Source organism: Lagopus leucura, unplaced genomic scaffold, assembly GCF_019238085.1.
Source record: "Lagopus leucura isolate 7727_CA_CO unplaced genomic scaffold, USGS_WTPT01 Super-Scaffold_100002, whole genome shotgun sequence".
Classification (NCBI taxonomy): Eukaryota; Metazoa; Chordata; class Aves; order Galliformes; family Phasianidae; genus Lagopus; species Lagopus leucura.
In genome coordinates this window covers 2,041,902-2,065,257 of record NW_024962263.1, presented here as the reverse complement: position 1 = coordinate 2,065,257, position 23,356 = coordinate 2,041,902, and the positions used below count along the sequence as shown (strand labels likewise).

The window sequence follows — 23,356 nt, the reverse complement described above, 5'->3', positions numbered from 1 at the left end:
CATGATTATTATTTGTATCAGAAGCCACCAAAGCATATCTTTATTTCCAAAACAATTTGGCTTAAGTAATCTAGGACTTGCTTGGATTTTTTTGCCTCATTTGCTGCCAACTGAATTGGCAAACTTAACACTAGCTGGAAAACATAGCTCTGGCAAAATCCCCAAAACAGCATATATATGATTTTGCTGCTTTATTTGGAAGAGATCTTCCTGGTATTATATTACTTTGTGAAATACAGGTGAAGGTGGTACACGGTTGTGCAGTTGTGCACGACCCACACTTTTGTAAGGATGGACTAAAAAGGACAAACAGAGATTTAGCAGTCTGTAACTCTTTCTGAGCCACAGAGTTGATATTTACCAAACAGAAGACCTTGAAGGTCTGAAAGAAAAGTAACAGCTGGGAGTACAAATGAATTGACAAACACTGAATGCCATGAATATTAAAAACACAGTGTATAGAAATAGAATTTTTTGTTTTGTAGCTATGTAGACAAAACATTAAGTAGTGTTTTGTTTCTATTAGCTATCATGTTTGTGTCTGCTTTGATAGTATAGTAATGTTTTCTATGATTGTTTTTACTTTTTGGTGCTTCTAAACCTATTGATTTTGCTGTGTACCTGAATTGCCTGCAGCCTCATCATCTGCAGTAATCTTTTAAAACAAGGATCTTCACAGAGAAAACAATATCTCTAATTTTGTTTTTTTCCCATAGCAAGAGAACTATTTTGTTATGTTTTACTAATAAGAATTGAAGATATGGAGGCACTGCTATTGGAATTATTAAAACTGATACCTACAGCTGGTTTAGTTCCCTCTTTTTTGTATATATTCTTCTCCCTTGCTCTTACAGTGTAAGAAATTATTTCTTACTTGTTGCCTTCAGCTCTTCCTTTAAAATCAACAGGATTCTTACCTGCACATTGTGTTGCTTTGCTTAGGTCTTTCCAGGTATTTTTTATGCCTCTAGGTGTCTTGGACTGATTTGCAATTTGCTGAAAATTTGAAGGCAGATATTGAGCCGGATCATCAGTGATGAATACAAGTTCCCCAATTAAAACGGAAATGTGAGGCTCTTTGCAGGATGAGGTGAGAAAACACCTAGTATATAAAAATAATGTACATTTGGTTTCACATAACACTATATGAACCTTATTGAAACTCATTACTTTTGTTTTATATTCAATTGATTTTAGTAGTACTCATACAGATTCACATTAGTATAACTGACTTTAACATTTGGCTTCAAGAATGACAGTGTAGAATGAACTGTCTTCAAATGGTATTTCATCTCCCCCTCCTTCTACCCTAGCCCAGACCAGATACACACACAGGATTAGGAGGAAGTGAACATTTAACCTTGAACATTTATCGTAGAAGTAGAAAGGCAGAACAAGTATGAAGGATTATAAAAGGTCCTACGGGGACAAGACATAGATAGGCTCTACACCCATGCAACCAATGCAGAATTGTTTCCCTCCCAGCTCATTTTTATTTAAATCAAGAGTTCACAAGATCTATAAATCATAGGTTCTGGATCCCTGCCAATTTTTTAGTAAATTGTAGTAAAAAAAAGATGCAAAATAGAACTATAGCAAGGATGGCATGGAAAGTGTATTTCAGAATATATTTACATACTACCACAAATACACGGCACTGTGATGTTAAGTGGTTCTGTGCTTATTAGCCAACGAATTACTGCAACTTTTATCTCTTTGAAAAATAATACCTGCCTCAGATGCCTGACTAGAGAAGCACAGATCAACAGCCAGTTTGCTCATGACCTTGCAGGATTTATAAATAGGAGACATCATTTTTAAAATGTAGTCAGGTATGTTATGCACATCTAAACATCATGTGCTAAAGTCTCAATTTTACACTAAAAAATCCTCCACGAAGAGATTTAAGAATTTTCTCTAAAAAACCCAAACCAAAACAAAACACAAAACCACAAGACAGGGTTATATGACAAGCCCGAGGCAAACCACACAACGATGGATGCCACACAACCAAGGTGTCTAACCTAAGGAGCTTTACTACTGCATGAAAACATGGATGCAACAACGCAATTAGCTTGATGAAGAAGCTCAGGCTGTGATATGAGAATATCTTGAATACTCGTGGCAAAATTAATTTGTTTCCCTTCTATTTTTGCAGGACGGCTCCATGCATGATGGCGCACTGCCCTTTGCTTCCCCCAGCAGCCCATTTCAGAGGTGTATAGGAAGGATTACATCCTACAGTAGGTCTGTGAACTCTTCCACGCCGCATTTTTCCATTGGTGACTGATCTTTGTGAAACGCCACACGTTGGCTCGTTATCCGTGAGCCAACAGGCTCTCACTTCCACATGGAAACCTCATCTCACAACAACCAGCTCCGTTTAACGGCAGAGAACAGGAACTCTCAATCCACAACACCAGGCGGCCACACCCGCCTGCCCCGAACTCCAGGTTTCTCACACCGCCCCACCGAAGGCGCCCCGCCTCCTTCTTTAATGACGCCCGCCCCGCCCCGCCGCCCGTTCCTCCTCCCGCCGTCAGCTGGTGTTGGCTGTGACGTCACAGGTGCCGGCCGCACGGTGGGGAGGCGCGGCGCGGCGCCCCCAAGATGGCGGACCAGATCCCTCTGCACCCGGTGCCGCGCAGCGCCCAGCGCAGAGCGGCCTATTACAGCAGCGCCTCTGCGGCGCAGAGGCACAACAGGTACGGGCGAGAGCGCCATGGGAGTATCCCCACCCCGAGGCCTCACGCCTTCTGTCTTTGGGCCGGGCGCCCGGCCCCGCCGTGCAGCCCTTGGCGGCGGGTGGCGACCCCTCGTAGGGCGGTGCGAGAGCCGCGTGCTGTCGGCCGTCCCGCCCGGACCCCGGGCCGGGCGGTGAGAGCGGTTGGCTGTGGGGCCTCCGAGGAGGATGCGCTCTCGGCCGTGTCCCGCGGATGCGGCCTGGGCTGCTGGCAGCTGCTGTTCGTGGCCGGCAGGGTGCCCGCCTTAAAGGGCTGCTATGGGCGTCGTTAGTGAACGTGCTATGAGACAGCCGCCGTATCTTAGAGAGTAAAGCGTGAGCTTCCCGGAGCGTGAAAAATAACCTTAGGCTTCTAAAATTGTGAGAGGACTTAGAAGAAACTCGTTCGAAGCGTTTGCTCCCGAGTGAAGATGGAATGTTTCTTGCCTTCCTGCTTTCCTGAAGAACTCTAAGGAATGTGCCGTCATCGTTCAGGAGGAAACACTTTGCTCTGTAATTTCTGTGCGTCCTCTGGGCAGTGCTCCTGAAGTTGGGAATGGTTGCAGTTGGTTGGTTGAGGCTTTTTTTCTCCTCTTCTTGATTCTCATGGGGTGCAGGACTGGAGGGAGCGGATTTGCTGGTTGTAGCAGATGGGCTTTCTAAGCACAGAATAACTGCTGCTGCTGTTCGAAGTCAAATTAGTGAAATCAGTTCATTAGGAATAATAATAATAATAAAATTGCTAGTATGGAGTGTCTAACAGAAGAAACAGTTTAAAATTATGCAGAGTAAGATAGGTTTAAATAATATGGCCTTGATTTTTTAAACTTAAAAGATAAGCCTGCCAGTGTTCACAGGAAGTCCTCTGATAGGACAGCCTGCTGCAGCTGTGTTCTCCTTTTCACTGATACCCAAATGTCTGACAATCTGTTGTAGGTCTGTTCTTTGCCCTGAGGAAGGGCGGTGTTATCATTATCATCCCTATTTCTCAGAGAATTGAGGCAGGAGGAAGTTCTACACGGGATCTGTAAGCTTTTTAATAGATGTTCCCCTTTGTAAGAAAAAAAGGAAGGGGGAGGATTATTGTTCTGGCAAAACCTTAGTCTAGACCATCATAGGTATTGGATGGTTCTGTTACAGCTTAGGAGCACTGAAAAATACTATAGATGTACGACAAGTTTATACAGCATGTAGGTACATAGGCTTTTCAGAGATGTATTTTAACACAAGAATTACAGTTACTTATGCAAACTGTTAAAACTTGAGCAAATAAGCAGATTCAGTAAGCTGTAAGATTTGGCAAGGAAATATAGATTCATTATGGATATGCTTTGTCCCCTCTGTCTTATTTGATTAGCTTTACCTTCCAAAGATTGTAGATTGAATTCCCTAGTCGTCTTTCAGAGTTTCTCTTTTATAATCTATGTGCTTTTGAAATGTAAGTGCATATTTATTTTAGCAGTCCTCTTCACAAGTGATTATTTATAGTCTTCATTAGTTCCATCAAACCACTTGTACGGTTATAAAGCATTTTGACCATTGTTTATTACTTCTGGTTCTTTATTTTGGTCATGGAGTCATAGCATGGCTTGGCTTGGAAGGGGCATTAGAGATTATCAAGTTCAAACCTCCGTGACATCATCAGGGCGGCCAGCCACCAAATGGGGCTGCTCAGGATCCTGTTCAACTTGGCCTTGAATGCTCCAGGGGTGGGACATCCACACCTTTGAGCAACTGTTCTAGCATCTCTCCAACCTCTGAGTAAAAAATTTCTTCCTAATATCTAATCTCAATCTCTTCTCTTTTACTTTAAAACCCTTCTACTTTGTCCTCTCACTAATAGAGAGTACAGAAAGCTTCCTGCTTGTAAGCTCCCTTCATCTACTGGAAAGCCACAATGACATTTTCCCAGAGCCTTCTCTTTTCCAAGCTAAATAAGCCTGTCTCCATCAACCTTTTATCGTAGAAAAGTTGCTCCAGGCTTTTGATCATTTTTGAGCCGACAGCTTCTTCCTGGACTGGGGACCTTAGGCTTGGATGCAGGACTCCAGATGGGGCCTCACCAGGGTAGAGTGGGGCAATCACCTCCATCTCTCTCCTGGCCACCCCTCTGTTGATGCAGCTTAGGATACTTTTGGCCTCCTGGGCTGCAAAAGTGTGCTGCTGGCTCATGTCTGGCTTTTTATCCATCAAGAACCCAAAGAAACCCAACTCTGCAGGTCTTCTCTTAGTGAGTTTTTTTCTCCCTGTGTGTTCTTACATCTGGGATTACCTTAACTCAAGTGCTACACTTAGCTCTTGATATCATGAAACCTCAGCAGATTCTCTTGTGCCTGCTTCTCAAGCCTGTCCAGGTCCCTCTGGATGGCATCCCTTCCTTCTGCTGTATCAGCTGCACTATTCAGCTTGTTGTCATCAGTAAACTTTCTGAGAGCACTCTTGGTCCCATAGTATATGTTGTTGATAAAGATGTTAAGGAGCACCAGTCCCCTGACAGGCACCACTCATGACCAGCCTGCACCTAAACATCAAGCCATTGATGGCCATCCTCTGGCGACATTCATTCTAACAGTTCTTTAATCTACCAAATAGTTCAGCCTTCAAATTCACATCTCTCCAAGTTAGGGAGAAGAATGTGGTTTGGGACTGTGTCAGAGGCCTTGTATGAGTGCAGGTAGATGACATCAATTGCCCTTGGCCACTGATGCTGTCACTCCATCTTAGAAGGCCACCAGATTGGTCAGATATGATCTGCCCTTGTTGAAGCTGTGCTGGCTGTCTCTCCAAATCACGTCCTCATCTCAGGTATGCCTTGATACTTTTTCAGGAGTATCTGCTTCTTGATCTTTCCAAGCACAGTAACAGGCTCACTGGCCTGTAGTTCCCTAAGTCTTCCTTTCTCCTTTTTCTTTAATGTGGGAATCACTGGGGCCTTTGCTTGGCAGCCACGATTCTTTGAATATGAGGGAGAACTGCTTTGCAACCACATCAGTCAGTTCCTGGAATGGATATGTTTCTGGCCACATAGACTTGTATGCATCCAGCCTCACAAAGTAGTTTTGGACTGGCTCCACTTTTACACTGGGAGGGATTTTGCTCACCAAACCCTGCTCAGATGTACAGGGGCACACAAGGCGTGGGAAGCCTGACTGACAGTGAAGTCTGAAGCAAAGAACTCGTTAAGTACTTCAGCCTTCTCCATGTCTGAAGTGTCCAGTTCTCTCCTCTTATTTAGTGCTGCTACAACTTGTAATTCTTGTGACTTGAAGTTACGATTGATCTATGACTCCTAAGCTTTTAGGAATGCTTCGTCCTGCTTTTCTAACCTTTCTCTGCAGCACAGACTTCTAAGGGGACTTGCATTCCTGTATAAGCTGCAGGAAAGCTCCTGGTTTCACAAATGCATGTATGAGTATTGAAGTGTGTATACATGCAGTTTTAGTTTGAAGGAGCATAATTCATACTTCAGAAGATATCTAGAGGTGGGCGCTAATTAAAATGTATTTTTTAAATCTCAAACCAGGTTTCTGTGCTCTCAAGAGACTTGTCATATTTTTTTTCAGTGAAGAACTTACAGTTCTTACATTGCGTCTTTTGCAAGTCTTATGCACAGGTCCTTACCTTTAGCACAGTAATGCTATTTAACTCAAGCTGATTTCCCTGCGACTGGCAACTTCAGTTAATGCAACTCAGCAGTTGCTTACCTGTAGTGGCCTCAAAGCTAATTTGTGGAGTGACTTATTTTGCTTAAGCTGAGCAGTGTGTAGGAGTCTGCTATCGTTACTGCTGTTAGTTCTGCAGGAAGGGAGAAATTCTTTCTCATCCAGTGTGTCTCTACAGTGTTTGTGTACTTGAGAGTACTTTTGCTGACCATTAGCCTGTATTTTAAAGCTGGAATGTGTTCTTCCCCACACACCCAAGGAGCTGCGGTGCTATGCACCTGAGATCGCATGCTTTTATATAGAATTGAACAGAAAACTGGCTGTGTGCTACTGTTGGAAACTAGGAAAATCTATTTTGAGGTAAGCACTTGTCTATATTCTAATAATTAACAATCTTGTTATATATACTGTAATAGTTGTAGAATGCATGGAGGAAAAAAAGCTACTGTTTTCTGACTGTTTTGACACTTTGTCTTTCAGCACAAAGGATCTGAGACAGTTGCTGTGGGTTCTTTGTTTGTCTTTGGTTTGCTTTTGTTTTGTTTTACACCATATGGGAAAAAGAGGACTGGAATGCTCCTGGGATCACTTTGAATATGCAGTGAGACTAACACTCTTTTCTTATAGTCAGAAGCCCAAGAGTAAGCAACTGCTGAGCACAGAAAGTTGACTGTGCTCTGTGTTGTCCATCTACCTTATATGTGGATGTAAAACAAGAAGCTGGGTAGAATTTTGAAGCTGATAAGGGACTGAGTTAAACAGGGCTCAACCCTCATTTATCTGTAAGCAAATTATCTAGTTCATTAAGGTGTCCTGTGCTTGTTGCTGTCAGAGTATGTTGTGTTTGGCCTAGTGGTGCTACAGTGCGAAGTGTTGAGACAGCTGAGCTGCTGCCAGAGTATCAGGTCTTACCAGCTGTGTCCAGTAGTATGCAAATACAGTTATGCTGCAAGCATTCAGAGGTATGCCTACATTGTCACAAAAAACCCTTCATTCTGAGGAAGAAATCTTCCATCGTGATTATGTGTAATATGGATCATGACAGTGTACTTATGAATGGCCACGTATCAAGAGGCTGCAGTAAAGCAAGTAGTGGAAAAATCAACTGCTGTTGCATCTCAGTAGTTTGCCTTCTGATAGAGGACTCAGGTTTTAGGAAATTGTTGCTTTTTGATGACCATTTTTGTTTGTGTGACAGATCTGGTAACTACATGAATTTCAGATTAGTGTAACCTGAGGTTCATCTGTATGTCCCAGAAATATTGTAAACTGTTAACGACCAAAAGTATTTGCATTGCTGGGTTGAATGATGCTCTGTTTTCTGTAGACTTCATTCATAGGGTAATATTACCTGTTGGGACTGATAACTGTAAGATTTAGGACAGGTTTGTTTTAGTGACACAGGTAACAAGTAGAGCTGCTCACAGTATCAATTGTGAAGTATTTTTACATACAGTGACATTTTTGTTGATGTCATACCTGGGAAATTGTAGTTCATCTGCAATGGTATGTTTTGATGACATAGCAACTTTAAGTAATTTTTATAAGAAGTTGCAGTTCTTTGACTCAACATTGCTTAGAATCATGTTTGGAAAATACTTTTTGTTTTGTTGATGCTAGCGATATACTTTGCACACAAAGACAAGTAAATGTATAAAATGTATATTTAAGGTTGTTTGTATTTAAGCTGTAGTTTGACTCAATATTTGCCTGCCTTCCTGATTTTTGTCTATAGCATCCAAATATGGTGATTTGCGTTCCTTGGACAGGCACTTGGATTGCTTGGAATGGGGAGAAAAAACAATTGATCAAGCTGCAGTGTCAATAACAATCCCCAGTGACAGTGATAAAATGGCCCCGTTGTTGTGATCAATGATGTACCTTACTAATTAAAAATAGGGTTCTAGCAAATGCAGATGTTTCCTCAGGTCCTGCTGTTTATTTTGTTATTGGTCATAGCTATTTGTTAAGTAGATATTCACTCATCCTGTCCTGGCTTGAAAAAAGATGTTGATTCTGGTGGGGCATGTGTAGTGCTTTCTAAGGTGAGGAAAGGGGAGCAAGGAATGGTTTGGGCTTTGTTTTTTAAATGACAGCTTCCTTATGCAGGTCTCTTGAATTTGCTTCTGTCATCTCTGGCAAGGAGGTGTAGGCGTGGGGAAAGGGAAGGCAAATGGCATTCAGAGCTTTTGCTTTGCTATGGCACCTGCAGTTCTAGTCTGCTGTCATTTAAGTCATTCTTGAAAGGCTGCCTATGGAAGGTAGTAACTTGCAGTCTGCATTTAGACCTTTCTCTCAACAAAGTTTTTCTTTATTTCTGCGTGTCAGAAGTGATTAGTGTATGGTTTGTTGTGTATTCACTATAGTGATTGATCAAAAATGCTCCCCTACAGTTTTCCAGAAACTGCACTGCTCGTAAAAGGCTGGGCATTCAGCTTATTACAGTGACCATTAGTCATTTCACTTGATAAACTCACTAACGAACTTCCTTACGTACAGTAGAAGTACTTTTTTCCTATTTTGTTGTCCACTTGACAAATGTGCACCATAATGGGAGTGCTGTAATAGGTTTTTAATGATTGTGTTACGTAAGGACACGAAAACAAAGTTATGTGTGGAAATTGAATACAGATATTTGGTAGACAGATCTTCAGCTTCCCCCAAAGGTGTCCAAAAGTGTATTTTGTTGTTTTTACTATTGATCTACTGTGGTTATGGCTTCTTCCATATGGATTTGTCTCACAGGCCTGTCCCTGATGATGTGTATGAATTGAAACAGGATTGCTTTCTCTGTGTGTTTGTTATTAGGCCAGGTCTCAGAGATTTGGGAAGTAAGACTGGGTAAGGGTACACTTGCAAAAGAGATACAGCTACAGCTACAAACAAACATTGACAAGCTCTGGTCAATTTTGTATATTTCTGGAAAAAAAAAAGAAGTATTTTTGTGGTTTTGCAGGAAGAGGTTCAAGGAAACTCTTCAGATCTCATGTATTTACCTGTACAAGGCTTCACTTCCGTCATAGTCTATGAAGAACATAACTCTGTAATGCAACCAGACTTCTTGTTGAAGTCATCATAGTGATGCTTGAAGTTAAATGGAAACAGTAACTTCCAGTCTTTAGAAATGTTGAGGAATATTTGGGAAAAAAAAAATAATTGTAATTGGATTTTTCTGGTGTAGCTTGTAGCAAAGAAAATATTTTCTGAAGATACTGAATGTTTGAATGAGGAACTGTTGCAGAGCAGCTATATAAAAATGTATGATTGGTCAAGCTAAATGGATGTTTAATGTAATCTTTTTTGCTGCTGTGGAATGTTTAAGTCTTTTTATGTCATGGAACAGGATCTGAGCAGCTGGATCAGTGCAGAATGCAGCATACAGTAGCTGCTGCTTTGTTGGTTTGTCCTCTAAACAATTCTTGCTCTTCGTCTGAATTGAGTCTGCCTTTTTCTCTGTTTTTCTCTTCCTCCACCTGTTCAGTTTGCTTATCCTTATCCTCAGACTTGAGAGGTGTTTGTGTGGGTTAGACTGTGGAGGAATGAATAAGGATAGAGCAGGATAGAGCAGGATAGGTCAGGTGATGCTTCTCTCTCCTATCTTTGTACTGGCCATGAGCAGAAGCAAAGCAAAATGATGACTTGGGATGTTGTTTCCGTAGCAGATATTGATATCAAAGCCTGTTTAAAAGCGCTTATTGTGTATGATTCCCTTTCACTTAAGTCTGTTAAATCTCATTCCTAATAATAGCTGGATTTTGTTGAAAGTTGTTCAGTGTTAATGTTCCTTTTTGCATAGGAAGCCATATTTTTATCAGACAGTTCTTTTCATACGTGATTCGTAGCAGCCATGCTGAGAGTTTTGATGTCTTTGCTCTGGCTTCTTTATTCACATTGCTTCCAGTGTTTCCTTATCTTAATAAAAGTTTCTAGGATTGCACTTAGTTGATTTGTCATTGAAGGCAAATCCACACTTCCAGCAATTAAGTGGAAAAATACTAGGTAACAAAGACAAAAAGATTTTTGTCCTCTTCCTAGTTAGGAACAATACATTATTCATTGTCCTATTGTTTTTAAATACTGAAGCACAATTTTCTAGCACAATACCAAAATTACTTTTGAAACAGAATAAATTGCTTGTCAGTTCAAAGGCTATATTTTGAAGTCAGATGCTTATGCTCATTATCTTCACTGCTTGGTGAAGCTCCATATTTAAAAGTGCAAACTAGATACTAATTGTGAAAAAATAATTGTTTATAATGGCAAAAAAAACCAAAACCCACCAAACACGTGAGCGATTACAGTTAGAACATTGGTGCGTTCTACAAATATCACCACATTTGCAAGAGTAGCATAAATATGAAGCAGATCTTTGAATCTGTTTCTCTTAATTGCCTTGCATTAATGTGCTCCGTCAGGAGAGGCTTCAGCCATGTTTGCCTTGTTACCTCTGCATATAAAGCAAATGATCTTTTGAATCAGACACTGTTCAACTTATGTGAGTCAGAGGGGTCTGTTGCTGCGTGCTCCAGTGTGGCTGGCAAGTTGTGTTTTCACTGGGTGATGGCACACCATTAATTGCTGAGGTCTAAAAGCAAGATACAATGCAGTGCAAGGCTTTGTATTGGGAGTAACTGCGATAATGTAATTAGCAAACCTAACCAGGGGAGAATATAAAAGCATTGAATGTGAACCTGTTTAAACGCAGGCTTTACTTACTGGAATTCAGCATAAAGTAATAAAGTGTTTTAAGTAGTAACTTTTATTGTCAAGTGTGTAAATCTGAGTATTTAAAATCAGTTTAATGCGAAAGTAATCCGTACAATCTTGTGTAATACGCCTTGTGACCTGTAAATAACTGCCTTTTGTATTAGGTTCCTTTTTTCTTAATCACTGTTTAGAATAGCAAGAATGGAAAAAGTGTTGCCAGATGGCCATATTAAGAAAAATACCAGATGCATCCTTTTGCAAATGACATTATTTGCAAAGTACACTTGTGAGGCTTCTGCCGTTCTTTAACCTCCACTTGCCTATTTTTGAAGGGAGTTCCTGTTAGTAATAGTTCTGAAAGTATTTTCTGTGGCTTTTGGTTTCCCAGAACTACTTTCGTTTTTTTTCTGCTGTGTTGTTGCTCTCTGATAATTTGAAAAAGATGATTTTTTTTATTATTTTTTATTTTTTTTTTTGGAAGAAGAAAGATCTACAAAGCCTGTTTGTAGATAGTGGATGATGTCTTTTCAATAGAAATTGTGTACTAGAACTCACCCTTCCCCCCCATTTTATGCCTTCCAAAAAGATTTATAATGGAATAGTGGTTTTAATACAGACTATGCATATGTGCATTGCTGAAAAACTAGAGGACAAGTAATGCTTTCAGATTTTATGTATTAAATATGCAGTAGATAGAGGAAAAACAGACCTAGTGACGGTGCTTTCTCATGCCTGGTGTTTGTATAAAATCTTGGGTTTGTTCAAGGTTTTGACAGGTGTAACTTGAATGCTGCTTAGCATACTGTGCTACAGAACTGCAGAACATGCTGAGTATGTAGGGACCTACAAGGACCATCGGGTCCAACTGCAGGCTCCACACAGGGCCACCCTAAATTCAAACCCTTTGGGAGCGTTCTGTGCATCCCGTTCCGTGCCCCCCGCCCTGTGCTGCAGACCCTTTCCCTGTGGGCTGCCGTCCCCTGGCGCAGCTCCGCGCCGTTCCCTCGGGCCCTGGCGCTGTGGCACAGAGCAGAGCTCAGCGCTGCTCCTCCGCTCGCTGTGAGGAGCCGCAGCCGCCATCAGGGCTCCCGTCAGCGCTGAGCGCACCCGGACACCTCAGCCGCTCCGCGCACAGCTTTCCCTCCAGACAAACCCTTCCCCATCTTTGTAGCCCTCCTTCAGATGCTGAGTAATACCTTCGTGCCCTTACACCACCTTCCTTCTTTCTTTCCTGTCAGATTAGTTTAGTATTGCTCAGTTCGTGGACTTTCTCTGCCCGTGTTGAAAATTTTACTTCAGTTTGAAACAAAGTTGTTGTTCAGTCAAAGCTGCGTACTGAATGTACCAGCTCACCCACCAGATGAGAAGATGGAGTGCATTTCTGCACTGAGAGAGCTTTTTATTTTTAATATTCTCCATAGCCATATAAATTCATGTACACTACAGACATTCCCAAGCACTGGGATTCAGTACTTGCATACTGTTGACGTATGTCCTGGTGTGAACTTGAGCTGTTCCAGCCCTTGCTCTTCCTGGGCCATCCCCAGGCAGAGCTTAGAGGTTGGGGTTGGTTCATGCCAGACAGCTTGCAGGCAGGTTTCTGCTTGTTTAGAGGTCAAATGCTTGGGAGCTTCCCTTCAGTTTGTGGATGTGGATATTGCCTTCATGTGCACTCAGATTAGAGCTTGCACAATGCTTTTTATATGTACAAATGTACCAAAACTGGATTTTTTTAATCACTGCTTCTGTTAAAAAAAAATAAATAGTTTTTTAGGTTGCTGAGGGGAAAATGAACGGTCCTAGGATACATATTGTAAGAGACACAGTACAGCTTTCATCAAAAACAATCCAGTAATTTTTAAGCTTTGCATCTGTCAAATGCTTTTTTCTGACTCAGCCCTTATTTTATTTTTTAACTTTCTGAGCTCTAGGAATTATGCTTTACTGCTCCCAATGCAAAAATAAATCCAAGGGAGAAATTGCAGATTACATGAAGAATAAAGATGTGTCTGTTTGAGAATTGAAAAAATAAAATGTACATGCATTGCACATACATTGCACAGTACCCTTTTATTCTAGTCAAATATGTTTTCATCACCTGTTTGTATTTAATGACTGCTTAACTACCATTCTCAGTAGTATTAATATTTTTATGTATGTAATTTTTTTGCATGTTGGTTAGATTTGGTACTTCTGTTCTTTAAGCATTCTTGCAGTCAGCCTTTCTGACCACTTTGTTTGTAGGGGCTGATCACACTTTGTTTGTAGGGGCTGATCTCTGTATGATTTTATTTACATCCATCAGCTATTTTGTTATTGCATGCAAGTAGATTATGTAGATTTTCTTCCATCTAATATCCTAGTAGTCCTTTGAATGGCCTATAACAGGGAACCTGAGTAGTAGTGCTGTTCTTCCATATTTTTATACCACTGAGTCAACAGGAATTGAAGAATTGACTCAATTTACATGCACTTTAGAGAATTTCCTTATCAAACATTCAGGTGTTTTATCTTGGCTTAATAGGCATTCCACAAGTGCAAAACAGGGAGAAGAGTTTCTGAAGAGGAAAGGACCATTACTAGCCTAGTGTTGTTTTCATAGGTCCGCAGTCAAATCGGTTTTGATTTGCTCAATATTCCTGTCAAGAATTACAAAAGTGACTAATGTTTTATTAACTAAGGCTGGTAGACTGATGAATGGTAGAGATCTGATACAGATTCAGGCTTGGAGGTCTGCCTTGGCAGAAATAGTCATAGGTATATCAGGACAGCAAGTTGGAAAAAGCTCAGTGGAAATGCAAAGTTTGTGCTTCTGTGAAAGCTCACTAAATTAGTATTTTTTTTTTAACAAAATCTTGCAAATAATCCTGTGAAAAGTAAGAAGCTGCAGTTCTGTATTTACAAATTCAATAGCCAACAAGAATTTATATCAAAGTGCTTGGACAATTGCAGATGTCCTTGCTGTGTTACTCTATGTAATGCAAATGCTGATGTCAGGGCAAATACATTTGATGTTTAAGTTGAAAATCTCTCTCTAATGTAATTCCATATAGCAACAATTAACTTTTAGTACTTTGAGATTCCTGGTAATAAAAAATGTTTGTTGTGTGATTATTTATTTAGTGTTTTTATTTCATGTTTACAGATATCAAGTAGAAGATGAGTCCTCTCATTTGGATGAAATGCCACTAATGATGTCAGAAGAAGGCTTTGAAAATGATGAGAGCGATTACCACACCCTCCCAAGAGCCAGAATCTCTCAGAGAAAGAGAGGCTTGGAATGGTTTATCTGTGGTGGCTGGAAGTTCCTTTGCACTAGGTTTGTTTCGTACTAGAAGTTTTTATTTAACTATTCAGTGATTTAAGTAAGTGCTGATTGCATCCCTGTACTCTACATCTATCGTGGAAAACATTGTAATTTGCTTGTTGTGCACCTGTTAACTATTTTGCTTGCGTTTTCTCTACTAGGATATTTATTAACTGTTAATAAAAGTTCTGTGTGACTGCTGCTGTTTATTTCTCCTGTGTGCTTTGCTGACTTTCAACTGAAATGAGCTGAAAAGAGGCTTTTAAGAGATCAGATACTGAAATTGTAATAGTCCAGGTCCGTAACGTACAAGCATGGCTGTCAGTAGTACTCAAAACCACACAGAGTAAAAGATGTTAAAACTTTCCTTGATTTTTTTTTTTTTTTTTTTTTTTTTTGAGGGCATTTATTTCTTAAGGCAGAAAAAAAATGTAGATTTTATTATATTGCTGAAAAGAGAGAGGTCATTAACTAATGATTAGTTAAAATTTCGGCTGTAACAGTTAAGGAAGGCGTGTAGCAGTTGGCCTTAGAGTGAATTGCAGCTGGAGTTAGCTCTTGTGATTTGCTTATTTATAAACTTTGTGCTGAAGTCCAGTGTATGTAGTTACATTGGAACAGCAACTTCCTAACTGAATTGCTAGAAAGTTTCCAATTACTGCAGAGTGGATAAAAATAACCTTTTCATCTTTAATGATGAAATCTGAATATTATGTAAAAAACATTGGAACGAGTGATGTATTTTCAGCTAAGTGATGAAATTTTCTGTTAGCAGGTGATTTTAGAATTTATTTAGACAGGCATCTTCATACGTAGTTTTCTTGGCACTTAATAAATTGCAAGAGACCTTACAACGTTGTTCTACCCAACCGAATGAGAGCTGTTTTTGTGCACGTTTAGTTATGAAGTAACTTTTTTATGCTGCTTTGTTTATAGAAAAAGCCGATGGTTTTTATTTATTCTTTCTGTAATGTCTTAACAGAAAAAAAATGTATTTGTTACGGGGATCAAGTGTTAGAAAGTAGCAGGAAGGAATTAGGGAAGCAGAGATAGCAGAATGAGAGTTAATACATGTCGTTTATTTTTGGAAGTGGTGTTTTTTAGTGTTTGAAAGCACTTCAATTTCTTGGGGACATATCTAAAAATGGAAGTACATTTCAAAAAGAAGTTGAGATCTTTGGGTATTAGTTACTGTGATGGACAGTTTGTGTAGCTCTAATGTCTGGAATGAGCAGTCCTTGTGCATCCTATGTTTTACAGGACTTCAGTCTGACTTCAAATTAACCGTTCTGAGTGTAGTTATTCCAGTTGTAATTGCCATGCATTTTAGCCTTTGTTTTTCTAAAGAAACGAGGCATACTGTGCTTCTCATTCACAGTCTTCATACATCTATTGAATTTTCTGATGATGTGAGGATAACCGGATTGAAGGATGGAGGAAGTTTCAGTTGTGCCCCTGTAAGTTTCATGAAAATAGGTGTAACAGTAAAGAGAGCACCTTGGAGCTGCCCGGGCAGAGGTACTGGAGCATCTGCTGTGTGTGAAGAAGGGCTGTTAACTGCAGGATGGATTTGTTGGAACTCATAAAAATCAGTGAAATTTCATAAAGACTCACTGATGAAGAGAATTGTAAAAATCTCAGTTTTATTTTAGAACTTCATAGTTACATCTCAGCTTTAAGCAGAGATCAAAAAAGACGTTTGGATTTTTGAGAAGGAAAAAAGCAGGGAAAAGGCGTTGTGGATAAATTATTTTGCTACACTCTATCACTTCTTTGTGCTGTCAGTGGGTTGTGGATGAGGTATGTGTGTATGTCAGTTCAGAATACTGAAAATTTCTGTGTTTTGTAGAAAAATGAGCTTCTCACATGAAATGGATCTGGGTTTCAACTTGCTTGCCTCTACTCGGGGTGTTCCATGTAGCCTTCTGTCTTACAAACTTCCTTCAGCTTGTCTGCTGTTGGACCAGAGATGCTCTTTCTTTAGGCATTGAATACCTGGGTTAGGAGCTGGGATGCCTGTGGAGCTTCACCTGCTGGGGTCTCAGAGCATGGTGGCTGTGGTGTGGGTCTGTCGGTGTGGAACTCGGTGTCAGCTGTGAGGCCCAAAGTGAGGCCTGTCCCTGTTGGTGAGTGGAAGAACGTTTCATCCTCTTTCCCCCCAGCCTTCACAGAAGGAATATCACTGCTGTGTGTGTTCTGCTGTTCTCTCCCCTGTGGCTCAGTACAATGGGCAAGAGTTGCACTGTGGGAAGTCTGGGTTGGAAAGTCTTCTTCTTTGAAAGAGTGGGCATTGGAATAGGTTGCCCAGAGAAGTAGTTAGAGTCACTGTCCCTAGAGGCGTTCCAGAAACATGCAGGTGTAGTACTTAGTAACATAGTTTTGTGGATGCTGATTTGGGTTGGTGGTTGGACATCTCAGAGGTCTTTTCCAACAGTAATGATGTTATGATTCTACACTGTATCCATATTGTATTGAAGAGGTAGTTGTAAGAAAATTCTCTCCTAAGCAAGAGGCCCTGAAGGAGTTTGCCTTTTGCCTTACTGATTAACTCAACTGAATTTTGATAGATGATGCAGATGATGGAGTCCATTTAGTCTTGAATTGTACACAGAGACATTTAAATCACATTGGAATTTTCTGTAACCGAATGTGATGGGAGCTGCATTTATTTTTCATTAAAAATAAATACTATTGAATAACAACTGAATCGGAGCCTAGAATTTCAGTAGGAAATTTAGCAGGCAGAGGATACTCCCACAAGATAGATGCAGAGATCTGTCTAGTTGAGAATATTTGCTGGGAGGAGGTTCCCGTGATATCTTAGTGAAATCTTATCTACTGGTCCAATCAAACTATATAAAAACCTCATCTTAGGTGAGCACTTCTGAGTGTGTGAATATCCTTTGTGGTCTTGAGGAGATTTCTTCTGGGCTGAAAGCACCTTAGGGGTTGGTCATTGGTGCATTCAGTGTTAACATTACTCATATTAAACTTTATGCATATTTATTGGGACCCGCTGAATACTAAAATTTTGACTTGCCTGTCCTTTAAATTTCCTAGGATTACTGGAAGGGCTGTGTAGAAAACATGGAAACTACTGACTGTATTGCTGTGTATGTAGTCATTATACTGTGTAAAAGTAGCGTGTAAGCTATCAGTTTGGGTGTCCATACAGTTAGAACTGAGAGATTGTGATATGTCTTCTGCAAAGCACTGAAACGTGCTTGCTTGCATAAGGCGAGCTGCATTCTAAGTGTAATATCTGATGAAATACCAGATTGATTCAGCACAGCTGTCTGAAACTTGCTCAGTTCAACAGAATTTAAAACTTAACCCCTGTATCTGGGGAAATTGATCTCATACCTGAGACCAGGTGAAGTTTGAATTTCAGTTTCCACATTCAGAACTTTGTTTTGTACCTTAAATTATATTGTAAATTTTTCAAAGCTATGTTAGGAAGAAGACCAAATAGCATGCATTTGTCTGGAGCTTGGCAAACAAACCCACTAATTTTTTTCTTTTGTCTTGCATTATTGGGATGCTGTTCATTTTTTAGGAGTGGAAACTCTTAACTTTACAGCGTAACAATTTTATATTCCGTAGATTTACTTATTAAAAACCATCTGATGGTTATTGCTTAATTGAAAAAGTTTCACCTTCTTGGCAGGAGCAAATATGGCAGGTTTGTCAAAGTTGAGTGTTCATTAAAATTGATTTTGTAAACATCCTTTATTCAGCTTCTAGCTTCTGTGCAGACAATAGGCTATTGTTGGCCAGAACTGGATACTGTGGATTTTATTTGCAAATCTGTGTCTTTCTAAGTTTTTACAATTGAGAAGGAGGAAAAAAATCAGCAATCACAACACCTCACCAAATATAAGTACATCAAATGTTGCCACTGATTTTGAGCAAATTGAAGGCAACCGATATAAATTCAGAAACTGTGTATTTCTTGCTTTCATAGCATAGGTAAAAGAAAACTTTGTGATATATAGCAGTGGTTTTGTGGCTGTAATCATTTCCCCTTTAACTTACGAATTCTCTTCAAGCATGTGAAATTATAATGCACGTAGATCAATACTCTGGAGTTCTTTGGGCTGGATTGATTTCTTTCTCATGAGATTTACATTCCACTTGTTATCAAAAAACACTTTGTCCCTATGAAAATGGTGCCATTGAATGGCATTTCCATATGAAGTGAAGGGGATATCAAATGCTCGGATTAATTTGGGCTCTAAGATGGCCTGTACACTTTCAATTAATCTGCGACGCATTTGTTATGCAGAAGCATGGGAAAATGCTGATCTTTAAAGAGTGACATGACCACTGTGTTGCTTTTGGCCCGATTACTGAAGCTACCTGTTGAGTACAATAATTACAGTATGTTTTCTTTGCAGAACTAGTTTCTGCTACTTAAAACCTAATAAGGAAAAGCTGACCCTTGCAGACAATGTAGAGCTTTTATATTATCTTTCCATTATGATGAAAATGCTGTTTTGTGAAAGATGCTGGCGGTTAAGCTTGTAGGATAAAAGTAATTAAAAAGGGGAAAAAGAAGTCCTTATTATTGGAACTACAGAGTCAGTTGAGACTCGCTTTAGCTTTTGACTTGGTGGGATGCTCTGTATTTACAACAAGTTAAGGGTTCTTATTTAACAATTACTGCATGTTTTTGAGGATAGCATCAGTAATGTATGAGACAGCTGTGGTAATTCCTTCAAATAATAAAAAAAAAAGCCATATAGCACTTTAAAGTTTTTATTTATTAGTACGCCTGTTCATACATACAACATGATATTGATGGAGACATCACATCTTACAGCTACTGTTTTTTAAAGAAAAAGCCTTCAATGCATTTTTTGAATTTCCTAGACAAATGCATTTGAAATAAATGTTTAAATCAATAAAGACGTGTAACTCTTTTGTTATAATCACTGAGTCCATGGGGTAAGGTGTTTTCATTAAAGATTTCAGGAAAATCTGGAGCATCTTGATCGTGCTCTACCTTGCATTGATTTTATGGTTTTTGAAGTTCAGAGAATGTTATTTCAATTCGTCTCCTGATGTTTCTTTCACAGAAGGTGGAACAAAAAATCCCACTAAAGGGTCAATTTTCTTGCACAAGAATCGTTTCCATATTATAGAATATTAGAGAACAGATTAAGTGTGTGCTGGGTTTTGATAGATAATTTGGGTTTCAGAAATACCAATTAGACTTCATGGTTCCTTAAAATTTGGATTAATGTAAATCGGTTTGGATTTGAGGCCAACATCCTTCTCTCAATCTCCCTGTGATGTAGCAATGATTACTGACGAGACTGTAAATTAGAAATGCCAGATGATTTTGACTCTTAAGTTAGTAAAACTCATCTGAACCATTACAGTATTGATCTGGGCATGACTCAGTTTCATCCAGGATTTTCTTGCGTGTGGATTTTGACGTTGTTAGCTTTGTGCCAGGCCTTTCTTTGAAAGGTGTCACAGTTGTTTCTCATTCTTTTGTCTGTACTTTTTGGCATCTGCTGCCTAATGTGGAAATTCTACAAAAGGCATTACATTTAATGAAATGTTTGGGCTTTTTACAGTTCAGATCCAAAGGCTGATTTAAAAAATACAAGATTTCAAAAGCTGTCAGTAGATTTGTCTTGAGGCTTGTAGGCAGGCAGACGGGTATCATGCTTTTGTTTGCTTTCTCTGAGAAAATCATCTTTTGCTGCAAGTGTGTATCAGCTGTACAGTGGAGTGATAAACTTTGTGTTTGTATTGTCCTCTCCATCCCCTGCCCTGAAAACTAACGAGTGTAAAGCTTTAATAGCAGAGCAGTTTTACTAAGTTTACATATGAGATGTTCTGTTTTTTGGTTGTTTCACTTTATGCTACAAGTATAGATGCAGCCTGAGTCCTTGCAACTGTGTTCACAGTTCTAATGAGGGATGAATGTGTCTGAAAACAGATCCTCTTTCTGTTCCCTATGAGTTTACAAGTGAATCAGTTTGATCTGAATTTACCCACACAGTCGTATAAAGACTTTTGTCTGTTCAGGGTAAGGGGCAGGAATGCACAACTTTATTATTGAAGGAAGGTGGTACTAGCCATTTTAGCAGGATGGGTTCACAGCCATTAAGCTGTCTGTGGAACTGTGATGTGTAGAAGGCAATGCTGCTCATGTTAGTGGAAAGACTTTTGTCATAATCAAGGTAGCTTTGGTTTTTTAAATGTTATTAAAAAGCATGACCACATCTGGAATGTTCAACTAATGCTGTTAAAGTTTTCAAAGAAGAGTAACTGTCACTATTTAAAATTGATGGGAAAAAATTCAGAAGGGGTGTATATTGTAACAAAGCTGAAATGCACAGAATCAAATCAAACTGGTGTCTCTCCCGTAGTGAAAGCTTTAAGGAGGAAATGCTAGGAATCCAGCGTTCAGAGCTGAAGTTCTCAAATATCACCTTGTGAGTACTGTGTGGTGACTTTTCCAAAACATAGTTGCTTTGAATGATTTCACTTTGGCGTAGTCTAGTTTTCTATAAGAAAATTGTAGAACTTTGAATTGCATTTCTTCTTCGGCAAAATTGCTTACTAAGTAGACCTGTGAAATACAGGTGGCATTTTATGTAGGGTGTGGTATTGTGTAGTGATGTAATCAGTCTTTCTTCAGTGCTTATTTGTGCATTCCATGTCACTGACGTTGTGGAAGAAGTTTAAGAAGGGATCTTAGTGGCCATCCAGTTAATTCCTTGCTTGCACAGTATAAATTGCACCAACCATATATTTCAGCTCCAGCAAAGTCTGACAGCTTCAGTAGTAGCAATTCCAGCTTCCTTCAGCATTTCATTCCGCCCTAGCCATTAGGAGGACTCCTCCTCTGTCTGTCCCCTGCCTCTGCTTCCTCCCAGCATTGATTTATTTGCCACAGTTGAAGCCCATCATTATTTTCTTCATGGACATAGAAAGCAATTTGTTCAGTTTTTGTTAGGGTGAGGTGTGTTTAACTTGACAAAATCTTACTGGACTTTCCTGTAAAGAATGTGAAAATGTTTTTTATATCTATATTAAAATATATTTCTTATTTATCCATATTTTTTTTGAATCATAGAATGGTTTGAGTTGGAAGGGACTGTAAAGGATATCTAATGTCCTTTGTCCTTCCGCTTCCCTGTAGGGACACCTTCCACTTGGTTGCTCTAGTATTTATTTTATACTTGATATTTATAATCACATACATGTTTTGTGTTTTAGATATATATTTATTTAAAATGTGTGTATATATGTACAGATGCACAGATTAAAAACAGTGTATTTGTTTGTGTCAGCATAAAGACTTCAGTGTAAATAAATATTAGAAATAAACATCTTGCTTGTCAATGTAGATATGGAGGGGGGGAAAAAAACCCCTGTTTTTCTTATGTATTTGTCTTTAGGAGTCCATGTTTGGAAAACAAAGATCACGTACATCTAATTCATAGTTTTAAAATCAAAAATTGTTTCTCTTTTCAGTTGTTCTGATTGGCTCATAAACATCTGCCGAAGAAAGAAAGAGCTGAAGGCTCGCACGGTGTGGCTTGGGTGCCCTGAAAAGTGTGAAGAAAAATACCCTAAAAATGCCATTAAGAATCAAAAATACAACATCTTTACCTTTATACCTGGGGTAAGGTGCTGGTTTTCTGATATTGGGCTGACTGTATGTTCTGTAGTATTTTTGTCTGTTCTGCAAAAAGATAATTTTGTGTGCCCAGATTCTTCACGTTTTCGACATTTATCTTGATGTCTTTAAGCACAGCTGTGAGTGAAAGCAAGGCTACATTTTCTTAAGTGTTGTATTTTCAAAGGCATATTTACATGAGAAATGTTTGCATGATTTGAGTGGTTGGAATTCAGTGAAGCATTACTGCTTTGAGATGCGTTTCCATGCACTTTTCTGTAAATAATTAGAAATTTAGAATCCCCTTCTAGAAACAGAATCACTCCTGAACGATCTGAAAATACCAGAGAGCACAAACTAGAGATACAAGCAGTTGAACATCAGTGTGCTCATACAAGTACTTTACTGTACTCACTGCCTTTGAAAGCATAATAAATGATGCACTCTGAACTACAGAACGTCTCATCAGAAAAAATCTATTGATATGAAAATAAGCAAGCCTTGGTTAGCAGACCAGTACTTTTCAGAGTCATAGTTCTTATTGATTAATTGATTGATTAATCTAATTGATTAATACAATCTTATTGATTGCAGTTCTTATATCTTAAGAATAATGAAGTCTTGGTTTTGATTGTAATCCTTCAGACAGTACTTCTGTCATGGAGTGAATGTGGATTTGTTGCTTTTTGCCTTCTTTTTTGGAAGAAGCTATACGGTGCCTTAATAGTTGGCTTCTTTGTTGTTTGTTTCCAGTGTGTAAGTTGCTTACTTACACAAGTTAGTTGCTTACATGAAAGTGAAACATTTGTTCACACTCTCAAAAAATTAGTTACTATAATGAAATACAGCACTAGGGAAGAAAACTGTTGAAGCATCAGCACATAAAACCTAAAAACGTGTGTCAACATTCCATATTTTACTGGTACTTTCCAAGCATTCTGTGACCTGTTGCATTCAAATGTAGAATCCATCCATTTTTTACAAACATTTTTTGTCTTAAATTTTTTATTTCCGTGATCATGCAGATGCATGAGTATTGATTCTGTTCCTTTGGTGACTGGCAGATGCTTTCTAATGCATTTCTTTATTAAAAAAGAGACAAATGGCTTTGTAATTAAGACTGATCTCCTGCCAAATAAATAAAACGCCGCTTTCCGTAGGCAGATTAAATATTCTCATCTCTATCGAACCAGGTAAATGTTTTCTTCTCAAGTTTAAATTATTAAATTCAGAGAAATTGGTTGAGGTGCATATGCTTTCCTAAAGGTCACAAAATTCATTAAGCATATAATAAGCCATTGATTATTGTGACTAGA

At 39.2% G+C, this 23,356-nt stretch overlaps 1 protein-coding gene across 6 annotated transcripts in view; it reads left to right on the top strand.

Annotated features, from left to right (window-relative positions):
* The first annotated feature begins 2,587 nt into the window (after positions 1-2,587).
* Positions 2,588-23,356, top strand: part of ATP9B (ATPase phospholipid transporting 9B (putative)) — a 157,018-nt gene continuing 136,249 nt past the window's right edge. For all 6 annotated transcript variants that reach the window (XM_042868806.1, XM_042868805.1, XM_042868809.1 and 3 more), the window contains exons 1-3: positions 2,588-2,705; positions 14,237-14,410; positions 21,896-22,046. In XM_042868806.1, the coding sequence (XP_042724740.1) occupies positions 2,611-2,705; positions 14,237-14,410; positions 21,896-22,046 (420 nt within the window). In that variant the 5' untranslated portion in view covers positions 2,588-2,610. The remainder of the gene's footprint in view (positions 2,706-14,236; positions 14,411-21,895; positions 22,047-23,356) is intronic.